This window comes from Camarhynchus parvulus, chromosome 6 (genome assembly GCF_901933205.1).
Source record: "Camarhynchus parvulus chromosome 6, STF_HiC, whole genome shotgun sequence".
In the NCBI taxonomy this organism is placed as follows: Eukaryota; Metazoa; Chordata; class Aves; order Passeriformes; family Thraupidae; genus Camarhynchus; species Camarhynchus parvulus.
Window position 1 is genome coordinate 22931760 of NC_044576.1, and position 18566 is coordinate 22950325.

At 47.2% G+C, this 18566-nt stretch overlaps 1 protein-coding gene across 1 annotated transcript in view; it reads left to right on the forward strand.

Annotated features, from left to right (window-relative positions):
• The first annotated feature begins 406 nt into the window (after positions 1–406).
• Positions 407–18566, forward strand: part of CNNM2 (cyclin and CBS domain divalent metal cation transport mediator 2) — a 117415-nt gene continuing 99255 nt past the window's right edge. Inside the window, 5 exon segments of the mRNA XM_030951332.1 lie at positions 407–465; positions 866–1267; positions 1608–1743; positions 1746–1816; positions 1818–3175. Coding sequence (XP_030807192.1) covers positions 407–465; positions 866–1267; positions 1608–1743; positions 1746–1816; positions 1818–3175 — 2026 coding nt within the window.

Sequence of the window (18566 nt, forward strand, 5' to 3'; positions counted from 1 at the left end):
TTGTGATGGTCGGATTCACTCGGAGGGGAAAGGGAAGGGATTCTTGAGTCCCTGCTAACCCTGTGGTTAGCAGGGTGTCGCTGTGGTTCAGGGACACCTGTCACCTCCTCAGGGGAGCAGAACTCCCTCAGAATAAGCTGAATGAGGTTTGGGACCAGGAAAGATGTGTGGCTACAGCCCCCAGAGGACTGTGCTCTTCTTCACATCTTATTGGCTTGCCCTGCACAATTTATTCTTCCATTTTCCAAGCACTTGAACAGCAGGTGATGCAGGGAGAGTGTTTTACCGCCTCTAAAGGGTGTCAGCCACCACAAGCCACACTGGTTGCTCCCACGGCTGTTTGTCTCTGGCTCTCCAGGACGCTGAACTGTTTCCCAGCTCCTTCATAAGTGATGGGCACGGAGCGATGTCGGCCGGGCGTGGGGTGTGTGTTGCCCCGGCTGGGATTGCGGCACAGCAGCCGAGGCTTGGGAAACAGCCGGGCTCTCAGGGCTCTCAGGTGGGACGTGGCACAGGGAATTCGCAGATGCTTTCATGAATCGGGGCTCTCGGCTTTCCGTGCATCCATGAGCTGAGAATGAGCAGGGCGAGACAGCTGGGGCGGCTTTGGATGTCCCCGACGGGAGCCCCAAAACCCGGCCCCGATCACCCCACGCCGCGGCACGGGGCCGTGGAGCAGAGCAGAGGTGAGGGAGGAGCGCGGCCTGTCCGTATTCGGTATTTAATGGGGAGGTGTCGAGGCAGAGGGTGACCGGGGGCCGCAGTGCGACAGGTCCATTTCTTGAACGTCGCACGGTACTGCACCGGCGGCGGCTCGGGGCCGACTGGGGAACGGGCACGGCTGAGAGAGTGGCCTCCGCCGCAGCAGATCCGGGCGAGAGGCACCGGGGTGCGCCCCGTCGGGCCGGGCCTACGAGGCACGGCGCGACCCCCAGGGGGCGCTGCGCGACCGCCGACCGGTGCGGCGCGCGGACGCGGGGCGGCGCTCCCGGGCCACTGAAGGGGGCGAGAGGGGCGGCGGGTCCGAGGGGAGCGGCGGTCGCCGTGGGCCGGGGCGGTCGCGGAGGGGAAGCGGGATCGCCGGGCCCGTTCGGCCGCCCTGCGCCCAGCGCGGGCGCTCCCGGGTCCGCTCCTGCAGAGCGCAGCGCGCGCCGGCCGCACCGCGTCCCCATTGGTCGCGCCCTCCTAAGGCTCCGCCCCCTTCGGCCCCGAGCGCCGTCGCCATTGGCCACGGCCGCACGGTCGGCTCCGCCCCCGCCCGCCCGGCGTACACACCGGAGTCACGCGCCCCCGGGGCTGGGGAGGGGGCGGGGCGCAGAGGAGGCGTGGCTTGGCGCTGATTGGGGAGCGGCTGGGCGCTGATTGGCGGCGCAGGGCGAAGGCCCCTCCCCCGAGCGGCGGGCGGGGCGGGGCGGGGCGGGCGCGGGTAGAGGCGGCGCTGGTCGGCCTGGCCCGACAGTCGCCGCCCGTCGGGTCCCGCGGGCAGCCGAGCCCGCGCCTCGCCCGCCGCCGCCGCGCCCGCCGCCGCCGCCGCCGGGGCAGCCGGGGCACGCCGCAGGCGCTGCGCGGTGATGCGGGGACGCGGCGGCGCGGAGCCCTGACTAAAGATGGCCGCGCTGCCCGGTGGGGAACATGGCGGGGGGCGGCCGGGGGGCGCGGGTGCTGCTCTTGCTGCTGCTCGGCGGCTGCCTGGGCCGGCGGCCCCCGGCCGCCGCCGCTGCCGCGCCGCCCGCCGCCGTCGTGCCCCGCCGGCGGCGGAGGAGACGGTGATCATCGGCCTGCGGCTGGAGGACACGGACGACGTCTCCTTCATGGAGGGGCGCGCTGCGGGTGAGCGAACGGACGCGGGTGAAGCTGCGGGTCTACGGGCAGAACATCAACAACGAGACGTGGTCGCGCATCGCCTTCACGGAGCACGAGCGGCGGCGGGGCGGGCGGGCGGCGGCGGGGTCGGCGGGGCGCGGCGGTGGCGGGGCCGGCGGCGGGTCGGCGGGCAGCGGCGGGGCCCCGCAGCGCTGCGGCATCCGCACCTCGGACATCATCATCCTGCCGCACATCGTGCTCAACCGCCGCACCTCGGGCATCATCGAGATCGAGATCAAGCCCCTGCGCAAAACGGAGAAGAGCAAGTCCTACTACCTGTGCACCTCCGTCTCGGCCCCCGCCGCCGCCGCCCTGGGGCCCGGGGCTCCCGGAGGGCTGGCGGGCGCCGAGGGGCCGGCGGGACCCCCGCCCTGGGGCGAGACCACGTGGATCTACCATGACGGTGAGGACACCAAGATGATCGTGGGCGAGGAGAAGAAGTTCCTGCTGCCCTTCTGGCTGCAGGTCATCTTCATCTCGCTCCTCCTGTGCCTCTCGGGCATGTTCAGTGGTCTCAACCTGGGCCTGATGGCCCTGGACCCCATGGAACTGCGCATCGTGCAGAACTGTGGCACGGACAAAGAGAAGAACTACGCCAAGCGCATCGAGCCTGTGCGGCGTCAGGGCAACTACCTGCTGTGCTCCCTCCTGCTGGGCAATGTCCTGGTCAACACCACCCTTACCATCCTGCTGGATGACATTGCCGGCTCTGGGCTGGTGGCCGTGGTGGTCTCCACCATCGGTATCGTCATCTTCGGCGAGATCGTGCCGCAGGCTATTTGCTCTCGGCACGGCCTGGCCGTGGGCGCCAACACCATCTTCCTCACCAAGTTTTTCATGATGATGACCTTCCCGGCCTCCTACCCCGTCAGCAAGTTGCTGGACTGTGTCCTGGGCCAGGAGATCGGCACGGTCTATAACCGTGAGAAGTTGTTGGAGATGCTGCGGGTCACCGACCCTTATAACGATCTAGTCAAGGAGGAGCTCAACATTATCCAAGGAGCCCTGGAACTGCGCACCAAGACTGTGGAGGACGTGATGACTCCACTCCGAGACTGCTTTATGATCGCCGCTGAGGCCGTGCTCGACTTCAACACTATGTCCGAGATCATGGAGAGCGGTTACACCCGCATCCCTGTTTTCGAGGGCGACCGCTCCAACATCGTGGACTTGCTCTTCGTTAAGGACCTGGCTTTTGTGGACCCCGATGACTGCACGCCGCTCAAGACCATCACCCGCTTCTACAACCACCCGCTGCACTTTGTCTTCAATGACACCAAGCTCGATGCCATGCTGGAGGAGTTCAAGAAAGGTGGGCTCATGCCTGGGGCGGGAGCGTGATGGGGAGGTGCTGCTCGGTGGTGGTCAGCATCCACCTGCTTGCAGCAAGGGAGCTCTGCAGTGGGGCTTCAGGTTCCTGCTCACAGGAAGGTGCTTTCCGGACTGTGAGTGACCAGTATTTAGACATCTGCCAGATCTGCTCGTTCCCTGGGCCAGAAAGCTGATCCACGGCTGGGATGTGCCCCCAGCCTTTTTCCCCCACTGCACTGGGATGTGTGTGTGGGCACGGTGCCAAGCAAGGTTGTTTTCCTTCTTGCTTTTTCCACTCATCTGTCCGTTATAGTGAGAACCACTGACGGGAATCCGCGCCCATTCCTTGGCTGTGTCTTCTCTGTGCTTTTTCAGCTGGCCTGACTGGGAGGAGTGGGTGGGCTGCTCGGTGCCTTTCAGGCTCAGTGCACACACGTGCTGAGATAAACAAGGCGTTTTAGCTCCATTCATAGGCTCAGCCAGCCGACCTCAGCTCTCTGCTCGTGTTCTAGTTGCTTTGATTGACACTTTGATCTTGTAACTCATAAATCATTTCAATGTCTTAAAATACATTCCAAAGCACCTGTTGGTGCTGCACTTCAGAGTTACAGCTCTTTTTCCCCAGATTACCCTGTGCTTCAGGACCACAGGCTCAGCAAAGATGTGACACTGTAACTCTTTGGTGTAGCTTGTGTATTAGTTGCATCAGAATGGGACTGAGGCTTTACACCTTTCTCTTAATTATAGGTGGTGCTGACTTGGCAAATGCAACTCAATTCTTGTTAGAAGAATTGCTTATGAGTAAGGAAAAAACACCCTTCTTATGAGTAAGGAAGAAACCTATTTTCATTTTCTTTTTAAAATCTGTTCCTCTCTTTAAGGCAAATAATAATGCTCTGTGACCTGTGCAGGAGGGAGCTTTCAAGGTAGTTGTTAAGTGAAATTTCAGACAGTTTGGATGTGTGGACTCCTGTGCTGGAAAAAAAATGGCTATTTGGAGTGCCACCAGGTTTTTGGGTTCATACCCAGGGAGATCTGATCAAAGTACCATGGAACAGCTCGGTTCCTGGGGGGTGATTTGCTTGAGAGGGGGAATCTAGTGGGGAATATTTGAGCTCACCTTTTATTAACTGCATAAATTACCTTGAAAAAAAACGTTGTGAATTGGTGAATGTTCTTTCCAGATAAGTTTAAATTACGACTTAAGTTTCAGTTGCTGTTTTGTCCGCATGCAAATCTCTTGTGTCATGGCATTGGATCTTCTTCATCCTGTTAACTCAGTTTTGGGAGTTTGGAAGGTTACCTCATGTTTATTTCATCTTTATGTATAGAAGATGAATGTACTCCTGCCTTTTACTGACCAGTGCAGTGGTGGTTATCTTTATCTCTTTCAGATTGTGTGTAGAGATGGGGAAGTCTTACTTGGTTTTGAAGGTGTTGAAGGAGAGATGAGGGAGGGCCTCCCTTGGCTGTGGTTTCTACACTGCAGGATCTGCAGCTTGGATGTGGGAAACTCAATGGTGTCACTTTACTGTTGTCTGGTTAAGGTGGATTTTGCTGCATGTGTGAGTGAAGGGTGGTTCTTCTTCCTCTCTGTCCCTGTGGTTCAGACTCCAGATAGCACCATAGGGTTCTTAGCCTGTAGTGAGACTTGTGGGTGTGTTCTAGTTCTGTATGCAGCAGTGTGTCTGAAGAAATGCATGTTATGTTGGTAGTTTATTTCCCAGGTCTGAAAGGATGGAATGCACTCCTGTGTGTTAGCACAGTCCTTTTATTTAACAGCTGGGAGAATTAGGTGTGCGCGTTAATCCTGCAAGAGTGGCTAAGCCAAATTCCTCCTTAGAGTTCCTGAAACTGGTGCTTAAAATAGGATTCTTAAAAATTCTCCTGGGTGGCTTGGAAGGTGCAGACTAGAGATCCCTTTCCCTGGTAGCCAGTCTCTTGCCTGTGCTAGGAAACATCCCAGTAGCACAAGTTCAGGATGGCTGTTGACGTGTGTGTTCCCTCCTGCCAGTGCTGAGGCCTGCAATAGTCTCTGTAGTTGGGAATTAATTCAGGCTCGTTTGAGCATACTTAAATGTTTACTCCAGAGTCATTATGCTGGTTGGTCTGTATGGGCAAGCCCTGTGTTAGGATCAGTTTTGTCCTAACTGGTTTCTCTTTAAAAAGTGCAGATATAGTGGAAATAAGTGGCTTCCTTTGTGTCCTTTGAAATGAATGTAAATAACTGATAGCTGGCTTGATCTGGCATAGCACAGTGTCTTTTGCAAGAGCTCTTCCAACTTTCTTCTTCAGAGCAGCCTTGCCAAATTCCCATGAGAATGTACCAAATTAAGGGTGAGAATCAAATTGCGTGTTACTCTCCAGTAGAGTGCTGGAAATAAATAAGCTTACAGTTTTTAATCATCCCCTTCCCATCACATTGATCTTCTGCCACAGCCAGCTTGCTTCAAAACTCTTAAGTGTGTCTTTTTTGATACCCAGGCCCCTGCTACCACTCTTGGGTGCAAAAGGCAGTTCATGTGATAGTGCTGCTAGTTAAAACTTTGATTTGAGGAGAGAGGATTTTTTTTTTCTAATAAGTTTGATAGTTAGCTGGGTAGATGAGGTTTTGAAACTCGCATTTTAGGCAGAAGCAAAACCTTCTTAACCTAAACATGGAATGGAGGGTTACAAGGAGGTGATTAAAATCCAAACACAGCAGGATATACATCTTTGTACTGTTGCAGAAGATGAAATGGGTAGTTCTGTAGTTGTTCTAGTGCTTAGGCTGAACAGCTGGAGGATTTGGTGGTGGGCCTATTGTTAACATTCTTTGACTACACTTGCAAAATAAGTATCTGTTTCACTTCCATGCTGCCAGGCAAGAAACTTAATTTTAAGAGAGCTTCAGCACATTCCCACCCCCTTGCTGGTCTAATCTCTTAAAGTGTGAATAAACATGATTCCTGAAGCAGTCCACAAACAAGCTTCTCCTCTAAAAAGCATGGTTTACTTGCAAATAAATAAATACTTAAGTAGATTTTGAAATATGTGTGATTTTTCTGTTCTAAAAACAGACCTTAAACTTTTACTAGAGCTGTCAAATCTACTTGTCTACAGGTTAAGCAGACTGAGTGCTTAACTTGAATTCAATCATTCAAATTTAATGCAAGGGAGTCTAAGGTACCTTCTGTACTGGCCTAGGAAAGGACCTGCCTGACTTTGCTCAGAGCAAAGAGGTATTTCATTTGAAATGAGTTCATTCCCAGCTAATCTAATGTTGGCTATTACAGTAAAGGGGAGCAAGGTGTTACCTGTTCCAGGATTGATTTGTGTGATGGTTCCTAATCTGCAGCAGGGATTGAATGAGCCACAGAGTCATTTTTGGAAAGAACCTGGTGAACTGTCTCCACTGATCTTCTTTTTCTTGTCAATGTATGTGTGGACCTGCTTTTTTTTGTTGTTGTTTTTTTTTCCTTGTTTTCTGTTCCTTTTTGACAGTCTCTCTACGTCTCTGCTTCAATGCTCTCTGGCACTTGCTCTTGGTGTTTTTCACAGGCAGATCTCTACATGTGTGATCCTAAATCCAAAGCTTTCTATTTCTAGCTCCATGTTTGCTGGACCCACAGAAATTCAGTTTGAAAAGGCTCATGGTGTAATACTAATATTTCAAGATTGGCCCACTTTCTGCAAGCCATTCTACAGCTGTGTTCCTGGTGGCCTGGATGGCTTTGGAGGGCAGCAGTTTCTCAGTGGGAGTCCTCCTTATCTGGGGACTTTGAGTCATATGTTTTGATCTTATTTGTATCTGTTTCCACTATTTTTTTATACTACAGATCAGAGCTTAATAACCTGTTGCAAAGAAGCCACAATAACTGTGCAGCAGTTCTGAGCTCTCATTTTCTTAATCACATGGAAGCCTTGAGAAAACTCCTAGATTCCTTATTAAAATAATTGCCAGCTGGACTTTAAAAGGGTTTTTCTCCCCTAAAAACGTTGTCAGATTCAGCTTAATGATACCTTCTTCAGGCTTTGTTGGTCTTGCACTGTCTGGTTTTAGTATCATGTGTGTTTGGTGGTTGATTTCGAGTGGACATTGGGGAAAAAATTTGTCCATTTCTTTTCTAGTTCCTCCTCCCCCTTGAAAGATAACCAAGTCCCAGCAGCCTGAAACATAAACCTCTGACTTTTGAGTGCAGAGAAGAATACCTAGACCTACTTCTCTTTTGAGCACATAGATCCTCTTTTTGGAAACAGGTAGGATAGCAAGTAATTCATGGCCCAGGGATCCAAAGTTCTGCATTACTATTGTTGGTCTGAGAGGGTTTTTTCTGTTATTAGGTCACTTGGTCTGAGGGGCTTTTTTGTTATTAGGTCACTTATCTTTCTGGTGCAGCTCTAATCCAGGTTTGTAGGTGGCTTCTTTCCTGGTTCCTTTCAAGTTTTATGACCTGCTGAATCTGAGTCCAGTCTTTCCTTGAGTAACTTTGATTTAGTAGGTATGAATGTTCACTTTCTAGTTTATCTAGCAGGTTGTCTGTCTCCTGGGCACTTTTTCCGTGTAACCCTGTGACTGCAGCATTACGAGAAACTGGAAGAAACTACATAAATCCTTTCTGGGATTATGAAAGGCACGTAAAACTTCTTGGAAAACAATATCGTTTTCAAGGCTGCTTAGCTAATAAAAGGCACCTCCTCTGATCCTTTTTGGGAAATTCCTGTAACAGAGAGAGTGCTGAGGAGGTCCAGCGTGGAGACTTTTCTGTGTGAATAGAGTAGGGGAGTGGTAGGTGGGAAGGAATTTGCCACCAAGAAACAGAAGTCTTAGCATGCTATGCCTGCAGATTTATTCCCTGAACAAAAATTGCATGTGGGGGTGGGGGTTGCCTCGTGACAAACTGTTCCTTGGCTGTGTGACAGCGCAGCACCCGCAGGTACTGCACTGCCAAGAGCTCTGCTGGCCTTGCAGAGCTCCTGGGGGATGCGTGCTCGTGCCAGCGGAGAGCAGTGGATGTGGGTGACTGCAGGCAGCCCTCCTGCTGGTATGCCCAGGGAGAGGCTCCAAGGGGAATGCATCAGGGAGCAGCTCCAGCTCTTCCTGGGCTCCCTGCTGGGAACATTTTATAGGGACCAGGAGAAGAGAGGCTACTAGAAGAGCAGCTTTGGTGATGAGCCTAGCTGAGGAGTCCTTCTGCTGCTGAGAGTAGGAAGAAATGTGTGTTTCAGGTGGCTGGCAGGAAGAGGAGTAAGTGAATTAAATGGCTTGAGCAGTAGAGGTTTGAGTTTGATGCCTGTGTTGGGTATGGTTCTTTGATTGCTTTTTAACCAGTTGTTCACAATTCTTGTCATTTGACAAACACAAGAAGTTGCCTTTTCCTCCCCTCAGCTGTTTGCTCAGTTAGCAAATGCTTTCCTGTGCTAAAGCTGATGGGAGTGAATTCCACCACAGGTGAACCATGCTCCTATCTGCTTTCTCTGTGTCTGTAGAGGTTATCTGTAATAGGCACAGATGTAAACTTCAGGTCAGTCTGTGCAGCCAACAGCATTTCACAGCCAGTGTTGGAGCAGGATAGACCCAAGAGGCAGAATATCAACTTCTGAGCGAATTCATTAGTGTAGGAAACTGATCGGGTACTTTAACCATCACAGTGTCCTTCCAGGTCTGAGATTTTTTCTTTTGAGTTTTGTTTTTTTCTCTGCTGACATGAGGTTTGAGGAGCAGAGCGTTTTCTCAGTGAACTTCTGTTGACTCTGAGGGCATAAGAACAATCACAGTGAATCCTCTGCAGTAGGTAATTTCTGACAATGGCTGGGGCTGCTTAGAGAAAGTATTAGAAAAGGGCCAATTTATTTTGTTCCCCATGGAAGCCTACTGATCTCATCAGGCTGTGATTCAGGAAGTTCTGGGACAGTATTCTTTCGATACTGTCTTTATTAAATAGTCCTGGATGCTTATTTCTCTCTGTGAACCTGTCTAATCAACACTGAACCTTTGTCAGTTGTTACACAGAAACAAACACCAGTAGTGGGTGTCTCCTGTCTGTAGCTGTGTAGTGCTAGTGGCAGAGAGAGATGGGTCTAGAAGTACATTTCTGATTGTCAGTTCTGTATGAAGCCATCCAAAGGTAGGTTTTGTTTCGTCAGGCTATAGTACCACTCTAGCTGGTAATTTAGGAAACGAGGATGTGAGCCACCTCACACTTCATATGTGTTATGAGCCTGAGTCTCCTCCCTGTTTTATTGAAGAAATCATTTGAGTGGGGGGAAGTATTGTGGGGGTTATTAGGTTGCTTAACTTGGAGCATCAGTGCCACTAGACTGTGACAAGATCTACTCATATTCCTGGTGTTGTCTGGTGTCACATTTTGTCTTGCTCACTTGGAGGGCACACATCCTAGTGCACAGGAATTAAGACCTGGAGGATTCAAAGTCTCACTACTTCACCTCCTTTAAACATTTAATGCCTGCTCAATATTAAGAGTCCTGAGTTAGTCATATAGCAGCTTAGTCAGGATCAAGTAGGATGGGAGTGAAGCAGTGGCCACGTGGTGTTAAGCGAATCTATAGACCACCAAGCTGTGCTTTTTTCATTAATACTTAGCAAGAGCTCACTTTTGCATTTGCTTATGTGCCTCTACAGAGCTGTGGTGCAATTGCCAGTCTAGGTAGGCCAATGGCACTTCTACTGTTGAGTCCCTTCCAATTTCACTAATGGAGCTTGTAAAACTAGCCCTCAACACAGAGTACTCTGAACCATACCCTAGTGAGTGCAACCTGGCACTCTAGTTAATTTGACAAGGTCCTGAATTACAGCCTACCAGCTACAAATAGGAGTGTAAATACTTGATGCTAATGAGCTACTGCCCACAGCCCATGGCTAACAGTCCATACCAGGTGGTTAATCCAGTCTGGCTCCTGCCAAGGTCACTGAGTCATTTCAGGACTATCAAGTGATGGGGTTTTGTTTCACTTTTCACCAATATATAATCATAGAAAACAAGATGCAGCAGTCTGTCATTAACCTTCTTCTGGAGGAATGCACCTTTTTCCTTGGCCAGGAAATCTGTATGGCCCAATAGTTGGTAGAATAAGCTATGCTGGGAATAAACTAGGGCTAAGTGTAATGTTGTACAAAACATGCATCCTGAGAAGAGCATGTCTCCATTAACTCTTTCCTTTTTTTTGTCCTCCTTTACTCAGAAGTCTTTTTTTCCCTGTTTATGGCTTCGTCTGTAGTAACTTGCCACTCTGAAGGGTCATAGGTAGGTGTCCTTGGGGATCTTTGAGCCACTGTTGTCATGTTTTCTGTTAAAATTGTCTTGGAGCTTTCCAGAATTTTGGTAGACAGCCAGTTTTCACTGAAGAATGGCTTCCAGGATTTTCCACACTTCCATGTTGTCAATGGGGCATCATATAGGTCATTTGGCTTTGAGGATTGGGTTGTTGTAGTACACAACCAGTAATGCCAGAGGTGTTTCTTTGTCTGGGTTGGCTGGCATGTTGAAATTGGGATTCTTACATGGGTGTTTGTGGTTATTTTTGTGATTTAAAAACATTACTCAGACTTGCTCTTCACCTACTGGTGATGATATCTGCTTGAAAGGACTAGTGAAAGAATACTAGAAAAACAACTTGTCTTGTAACCAACTTGTCTTAAAATATCTAAGCCCTAGATTAAACAGAAACTTCAAAGCAAAGAAAGCTTGTGTGGTTAGGACTTACTTGTGTTTCTTTATATTGAAGCATTTCACTTATGAATTGTTTGGTATAATAATTTCAGTGTTTATGAAACAACAGCCTTGCTCATCAAGGAATCCTATTTTGAAGGACAGAGTAAGTGTGGTGCCTGTCATTCTGGGAGCTGAAACCTGATGATTGTGGAGGCCTCAGGAGTTTACAAGTTAACAGGACTCAGCTGCAGTTACTAATTAACCACACAAGAGCTTTGCTCCAGCCGAAGGCACTGGGGCTGGGCAATGAATGCATACATGGAGCACAAAAGATCTGTATAGTTATGTTTTCTGTAATGCTTTCTTTGGGATGACACCATTCTTTTGCTGGCAGTCCCAAAAGGAGCTGCTCTTCAGATGAGAGTGCTGTGGTATCATTGCTCTCTGCAGGATGAACTGTGCCCTCAGACTGGGCTCCTACTTCACTGAGGTTCTTTCCCACAGCAGCTGTAAATGAAAGTTGGGGTTTTCTTTACAGCAAGCTTTTTTTTTATTGTAGTATAATCTCTTATAGTGATGTGACAGAGCCTTTTGTGACAGCTGGTCTTCGTGGAGGTGGACAAGGCTTTATTTTCCCCATTTACCCATGGATAACAAGGGCAACAAAAATGCTGGTTCTGCCTTGGCTGGATACTCTGCTGCCAGCAAATGATTTTCGGAAGGATCTTGCCATTACTGGTTTTCTTCCAGGACTCCACCTCTGGCTTTCAGGAGATTGTCCTGCCTACCCTTTGCACTGGGGGTTTCAAAGTGCAGCCTGCAGGACCCCTTCCCATGCAGCAATTACGTGAGGACAAGGACGATCAGTTGCCTGCTTTTATGGCTTGTGAATTGCTTGGCAGCAATTTCTAGATTCCTACAAATAGGAAGAAAATCTGCCATTGTGAACTTGTTCTTGATAAAAATTTACAATCTGGCATTGAAAGTAGGTGTGGCTGTGGGTTTTAGGCAAGCTGCAGGCTTAGTTCTTCCTATCTTGCTTGGGACATCTTTCCATTGGAAGCAAGAACAGCTCTTACAGTTACAATTCCCATACACAGCAAGAGCAGACAGGGACCTTCAGCTGATATTAAAGGGCATTTAGTAAAGAGGCTTTAGTTCCATTTTTTACTCATTAAAGTAGGCCAGAATTGTGAATTAGAGTTACTCAGTAGCTCTAACTTGAGCTCCGAGGGACATCACTAAGATTTTGATTCAAGGTGGATAAATTAGTGTAATATATTTTGCTCTGTGAATTTGTGTGGGGTTTTATTTCCCCTGCTGTGTAGCTGAGGTATGTGTACAGATAAAGCTTTTTGGCTTTCTGACTTTCAGTTTTTATTTAAATATCTTGATGCAGTGTGTGGGGATTAGGTGAGGAAGAATCTCTCAAAGTACTTTGAAGGTTCACTGCTTTAGGTCTTCCTTTTCCTTCAGCAGAATAGAGGAATAATAGATGCCTCATTGGAAGTTGGGCCAGTGGACCTGTGAGTAGCTCACCACATGGACTACATGGTTGTGGAGGTTTGGGATTTATGCTGTTTTTCAGATGTGATCTGGTCTTGTTGTGTGCTAGTTCCCTACCCTCATGGGGAATAACTTTTATCTTCTTGTTGATGTTCTAATTTGCCTGGAGCCTTTTGGAGTGGTTAGGTTTGAAAACACTAATTTCAAAACAGTGAATTTCAAGAACTTCACACTGCTCATGGGGAGTATTTTTTTTTCCTTCTCTTAGCGTTGAAGAATTGCTTAGACTGTGTGGATGGGGTTTCTCCTAGAGAAATCAAGATCCCTGTCCAAATCATTATCTCTCTTAATAAAAATGTACAGTGTACTTCAGACTCAGCCCTTTTAGTCAGCTGCTAAAGTTTTGAATGCTTACTTGCAAGAGGAATGGGAGACTGTCTTGTGTGTCGTGTAGAGGAAAGCCAGTTTCTAGTGTGTTTGTGTTTTCCTGTGACCCTTACAGGGATCACAGCATGCTTAAAGCTCTGATCCCATATGATGGACTCAGCCCCTCCATCATAATCAGGACTGACAGTTTTCTAGGTCTTTCTGTTTGCTTGACAAAAGCCTAGAGGGGATTTGTGATCACTAGTACAAAGCTGCTTTACCAGTAGTGTGCTAGTTTAATTCAGCTGGTGTTGTATTGTCTGAAGGCTCCCAAGGAGAACCTTGAAATGGAGAAGTTGCACAGTTCACCCTCTAGGCAGTCGTGGTGGGGGGTGAAACTTCCCAGCGTGGGAATCCCCTGAGGTTAGAGCTTGAGGAAGGCAGCTGTGGCAGTGAAAAAACTTAATTACCTACTGGGTGCAGGCTCCAAGAACTACAGCAATCTGTTCCTTGATGCCAGTCATAGAGTTGAACCTGTGAGTGCAGTGGTAGTGTGTGCAGTCAATGAGCAAGCAAATAGGGTAGCTTTCTTTTTTCCTGCTTTCTTCAATGCCCCTGGGGTTCAGGGTGGGGATGAAGGTTTCCCTGTGCTGTGTGATGCACCGTGGATGGGAATCCCAGCCTCTGCTCCTCCTCTCTGCATGGGAGCACTTGCTGTGCATGGGATGAGAGGTCTACCAGGAGAGCTCTGATGTCAATGGCTCTATTCTGTTAATGTTTTTTTTTTTCTTTCCAGAGCAGCTGTTTTGAATTTTCCAGTCTTTGCTGTAATCTTTGAACAAGCCTTGTTTTATTATGAGAGAGACACTGCAGAAGCGTGTGGGGTAGAGTGAAGACACGCATACATTTTAGTGTTGAGGACATTTTCATTTCTGATTCCTGGCCTGGAAAGTGGGTTTAAACTTGTTGCTTGCCTGCTGTTTGAATGTGGTCCAGTGGTAAGGGGCTTTAATACATTTCTTCTTTACAAATCATCAACCTCACATCTTCCAGTAAAGGAAAGAATTTGGGAGTATAGCTTCCAAGAGTAATAGCCTTCTAAGCCCTATGCAATGCACAGGCTGCAACCAAAAAGTTCCAAGGAAAATATTCAGAAAGGGGGAAGTTGTCTAGCTGTAATTCCTGATGGTTTTGTATTTAAATTATTTAGCTTTCCAGAGAGATCAGTACATGATTTTTTTTTCAGACAGACATGCAGCCATCCTGGAACTAATGTGGACTGTCTTAATCCAAACATGGGTTAGAGTAATTAAGAAAATGTCTCTTACCAAGTTTGTATTGATGATGGTCTGTTGTTTGCCATTGTTCCCACTACCTCATTGATCTCTACCTGGAAACACACTTAAAAGTGTTGCAAGCTGTTTTTAGGTTCCTTGTTTTCTACTTGAATCCACCTCTTGATCAATATAAAGAGTTGAGTGCCTTGAGCAGTACTTGAAAAGTTTAAGGGAGGATGCTGAGCAAAGAGCCACCATGAGGAAACTGGTAGGCTTGGGGATTAAAGGAGTATCTGGGTTTATTTCCTTTGAAAATCACTGGAACTGCAGTGTCCTGTTTTTAGAGTGATCATTTGGGAGGGAATGAAATGCTTTAAACTCCAAAGAATTTTAAGAAATGAGATTATCTTAACCATCCTGTCCAGTGCTGCAGTTAGTAGTTGTGACAAGGAATGAGTGTGTGCTGTGGTTAAACATGTGCTCTCACAGTTAGAGGCAGCATGTAGTTCCTGGGAGGAAAAACTCTTGCTGTGAACAATTCTCCTAACAAAAGGAATTATTCTCATCTCAGTGTATTCTGTGACTTTGAGGATGACTGGGACATTAGAAAACACCCTCAAGATAAGACCAGATGCAAAAGTTCTTACAAATAGGAACAAAGTTGTTTTGGATTTTTTTTTTTTTTTTAATCCTTGCAAAACTGAGACTTAATTTTCCTATTCCTGCATTTTTTCCTTCAAAATGGAAAAATTACTCAAGGACATCAAGGGCATACCTGCTTCAAGTGAGTTGAGAGCTGGGCAAGGATAAAGTGGTGGTTTTCTCTTTTGGACTTCTAGCACTGTCCAAAGTTGTAGTTGTGATGTCTTCTCCTTGTGCTTCAATTACTTTGCTGTAGAATGAGAACACATTTTTATCCCTTTCCATTATATCAACTGAATTGGTTTAGTGGGAGCCAGTATGTTTCAGCTTGTCTACTGTAATTTAGGTTCTATAAATAGGAGTTTGGTTTAATGTTCATGTAATAGCTTCCTTGCATGATGATTGAAACTTTCTTTAGACTGACAGCCCCTCCAGTGACTCAGGTCTTGTTTCTCTTGCCCTGAGCTCCTTGGCTGTCAATGTCTCCAGTGTTTTCACTCTCCCTTTTCAGATCAATGTGTAGTTCTCCTGGCACTATTTGTTGGCAGTAGGTGAGGAAAAACAGAAAGAGACTAGGTGATAGATGAGATGAGGCCATCCACTAGGCAAGTGTATAGAGACAATTAAGGTGAATGTCCATGGTTAGTGCTCTGCTCTGTGCAGCTTTATGGCTACTAAAATTGCTGCTGTAGAGTTAATTGTTGGGTGTTTTCTTACCTCTTACTGACGCAGAGTAGTTTTGCTATGTTGTTTTTATTTTACTGTGTCAGAGATGCCATTTATCCTTTTATCCTGTGCTGCTTAACTTCTGCTTTCAGACAGTTTTAAAGTAATGTCCAATTTAGGATTAATTATGTACTAAATACTTGCCTGTTTTTCTGAGCTGAAAACCTAGTAGGCAAGTCTTTAAGGGTCAGCCTGTTAGTGCTTAAACTCCCAGAGTTAAGGGACATGCAGGTCAGTGTCCTTTTTTCTTGTTGGTGACAAGATGGTAACCCAAGTATGAATAAATGTTGGCTTCCTCATGAACCAGAAAGTCTTGAGGCCTAAATCCTGGTGCCACTGGAAAGCTGTTCTTGCACCATGGGCAGGTCAGTTATACCAGAGGGTAACACTGCACTGTTCCTCCCTGCCACCCATTCCAAGGAATCTTCAGCAAGCTGGCTGAGGGATGCAGTGACACAGACCCAGGTCTGTTCTCACTGCTGATGAATCCTGTTCATTTGAGATAAAAAGGATGGCTTAGTTGGATTCTTCCCTTTTTCCATGTGGGGTGATGTGATGTGATGTGGGGAAGATGCAGCCCGCCAGGTTTTTTTTTCAACAATTAAGGGGGTGTGCAAGACTTCTCCTTGTGATGGTCCAACCCTGCTCTGGGGTGGTGCAGGCAGCCTCCACATGGCACTCAGTGTGTCCTGCTTTTTCTGAGGGTGTTGACAGTGTGCTCTGTCACTGCTCTGGTGGTTGCTTCCTAGGGTGGACTTGACTCTGTGACACAGAATTGGAAGAACCTGTGTCATGATGATACCATTGTCACTGTCTCTTTGTGCTTCCTCTAGTGACTGATGTCTGATTGAAGTGTCTGTTGGTGCAGAAGCTTGGTGTTGACTCATAATCCAGGCACCATTTTTCCAGCATGAAGAAATGTGCTATGCTTGTGATCATAATGACCTGGCTCTTTACTGTTTTCATTGACATAGGAGATAGGAACAGGAGAGGGGAGCTGAGAATTTTCCTGCTAGTCCCATTCAGAAAATGGATGTGACTGGGACAATGAAGGCGTGATCCATTTTCTCATCCCTATCCCAGGAGTTTGGCTTGTGCAGGGAAGGAGGGGACAGGGATTAATTAATTCTTCTTCCTTTGACTCACTAAATGGAGAGGTGAGTGAATGGTAACCTTCAGTAAAGTGCGAATTCAGAAGTGTCATTGAAGAAGTTGCTACTAAAAGTAACAAAAGTAGATTTCTAGTTTTAGATACAATTATTTTTCCTTAATTTTTAATTCCTTTGTGTTGGAACAGGGAGCCAAAGGGAGTGATGGTGGGACTAGGTAGGGCAGCCTTTGCAGGCAAGGAGATGGGAGTGTTGCAACCTTTGAGTTGTTAACCTTTTGAAGTGGCATGGAGTAGATGTCTCATTACCCTGCCTCAACACAGGCACGTTTTATCTGTGACATACCAAGCAAATTGCCTTTTGCCTCAGAGATGGTGCAGGGCTGTTAAACCTGTTTGGCTTCGAGGCAGTCATTCTGTGGATTCTCTTTATCTGCCCCTGTGAGGGTCAGGAGGCCTGCAGAGGCCACCCTGCTCTTCCAGGTCTGATGTCTGCTCTGCAGCACCAGCACTTAAGGCAAAAGCTCCTGTGTTGGGTTTTTTTAGTAAGTGCTTTCAAAAATAGCAGTAGATGGTCCCTCCAGGGTCAGGTGAGGGAGCTGCACTGCTCGGGGGAGATCTGCAGCCTCAGACAAACCAGGGGCTGCTTTGCCCAAGTACGATGTTTGAAGATCTAACTCGAAAGATTGAATGTTAAATTAGGTTTGCAGTTTGATTTTAAATTTGATGCTAAATTCTGGTAGCCAGTTGTCATCTGGGGTTTTTTTTATTTCTCTATCAGAATAAGCTGTTTTTAACATAAATGACTAACTGCATTAGTGTCAGTCAAAATGTTAACTTCAGCATGAAGAAACAATTGATCTGCTTCATCATCACTGCCAAAATGCATCTGTGGGTGCATGTTTCTTGATATGTCACATGTCTGTAGCAGGTGGCAATAATACTGAACAAAGCTGTGAGCATTTCTGTTTGCTTTTTTTTTTTCTCCCAGCTATTGCAAACTCCTGTGAGATTGCTGAGACAAGCCTGTATATAGGGGTGGTTGAGGAGAATCCAGAGGTCCTGGGAACAGAGTGAAAGTAAGAAAACTGCAATTGTTCAGAGCATGGGAGAAGTTTAAAGCATAAAATACAGAAAATGAAAACTATCCTAAAAAGAAGAGTAAAACCTACTGATGAGAGTAGTCATAAAGTGTGTGACCTCCCTCTGCTGCACTTGTCACAGCTAACATGTTCCTGTCTTGCTGTTTGTGCTTGCGGGTGTTTTGGCACATCTCTGTGATCCATTTAATGTTACCAAAACAGGTGCCACATAGACCCAAGCAAAAGAGCTTTCTTCTTAGTGTTCCACCAAAGGATATGACTCATTGCTGAAGGGATGGTTCATTTAGCAGAGTAACTAAACTAAAAGTATGGAAACTTTCAGGGTTTCCACTGATAACTCATCCTTTTGGATATTTTCTCTGTTATGGACACAACTTTTGACTGTGGGCATTATTCTAGGAATTGGCTTGTGCTAGGTTTAATGTATGTGAATCTCATAATGCAGGTGACTACTTGTTAGTGGAAGTTGAGCTAGATTTCAACCTGTACAGGGTTATTGGCTTGATCTTTTAATCTGTCAGCTCATTCTTCACTCCTCTTCTCTGTTTGGATGTTGTAGTTTTGAGATGTTTTTGGAAAGAGTACTGGGAAAACTTGCAAACATTTTTCAAACAAAAGATGGTTTGTCTTCATGGCTGGGAGGGTTCATTTGGACACTTGCTCTGAATTTTTTTTTTGTTGTTTGGAAAACTGAAGTTCTTAGAAGTTAGATGGCCTTGGCTTTCTTTGTTCTTTCCTCTGTCTCAGACATCTGTATCTGCTCTCTCACCGAGCTCTTTATCTTACTTGGCTTTTCTGTGGATGCCTGGAGGCCTTGGCACACATTCTCAAGAGTGTCCACTGGTTCAAGAAGCCATTGCTGCTATCAAATTACCTTGACAGCTGTTGTCCCATTTCATATTTGCCATCCCCTCCCCCTGGCTCCCTTGTGATTTTTGGCAGAAGCTGTGGCTATTGAGCAATAAAACTTGGATCTGAGAATCATGTTGCTGGTGGGAAAATGAGATGAGAG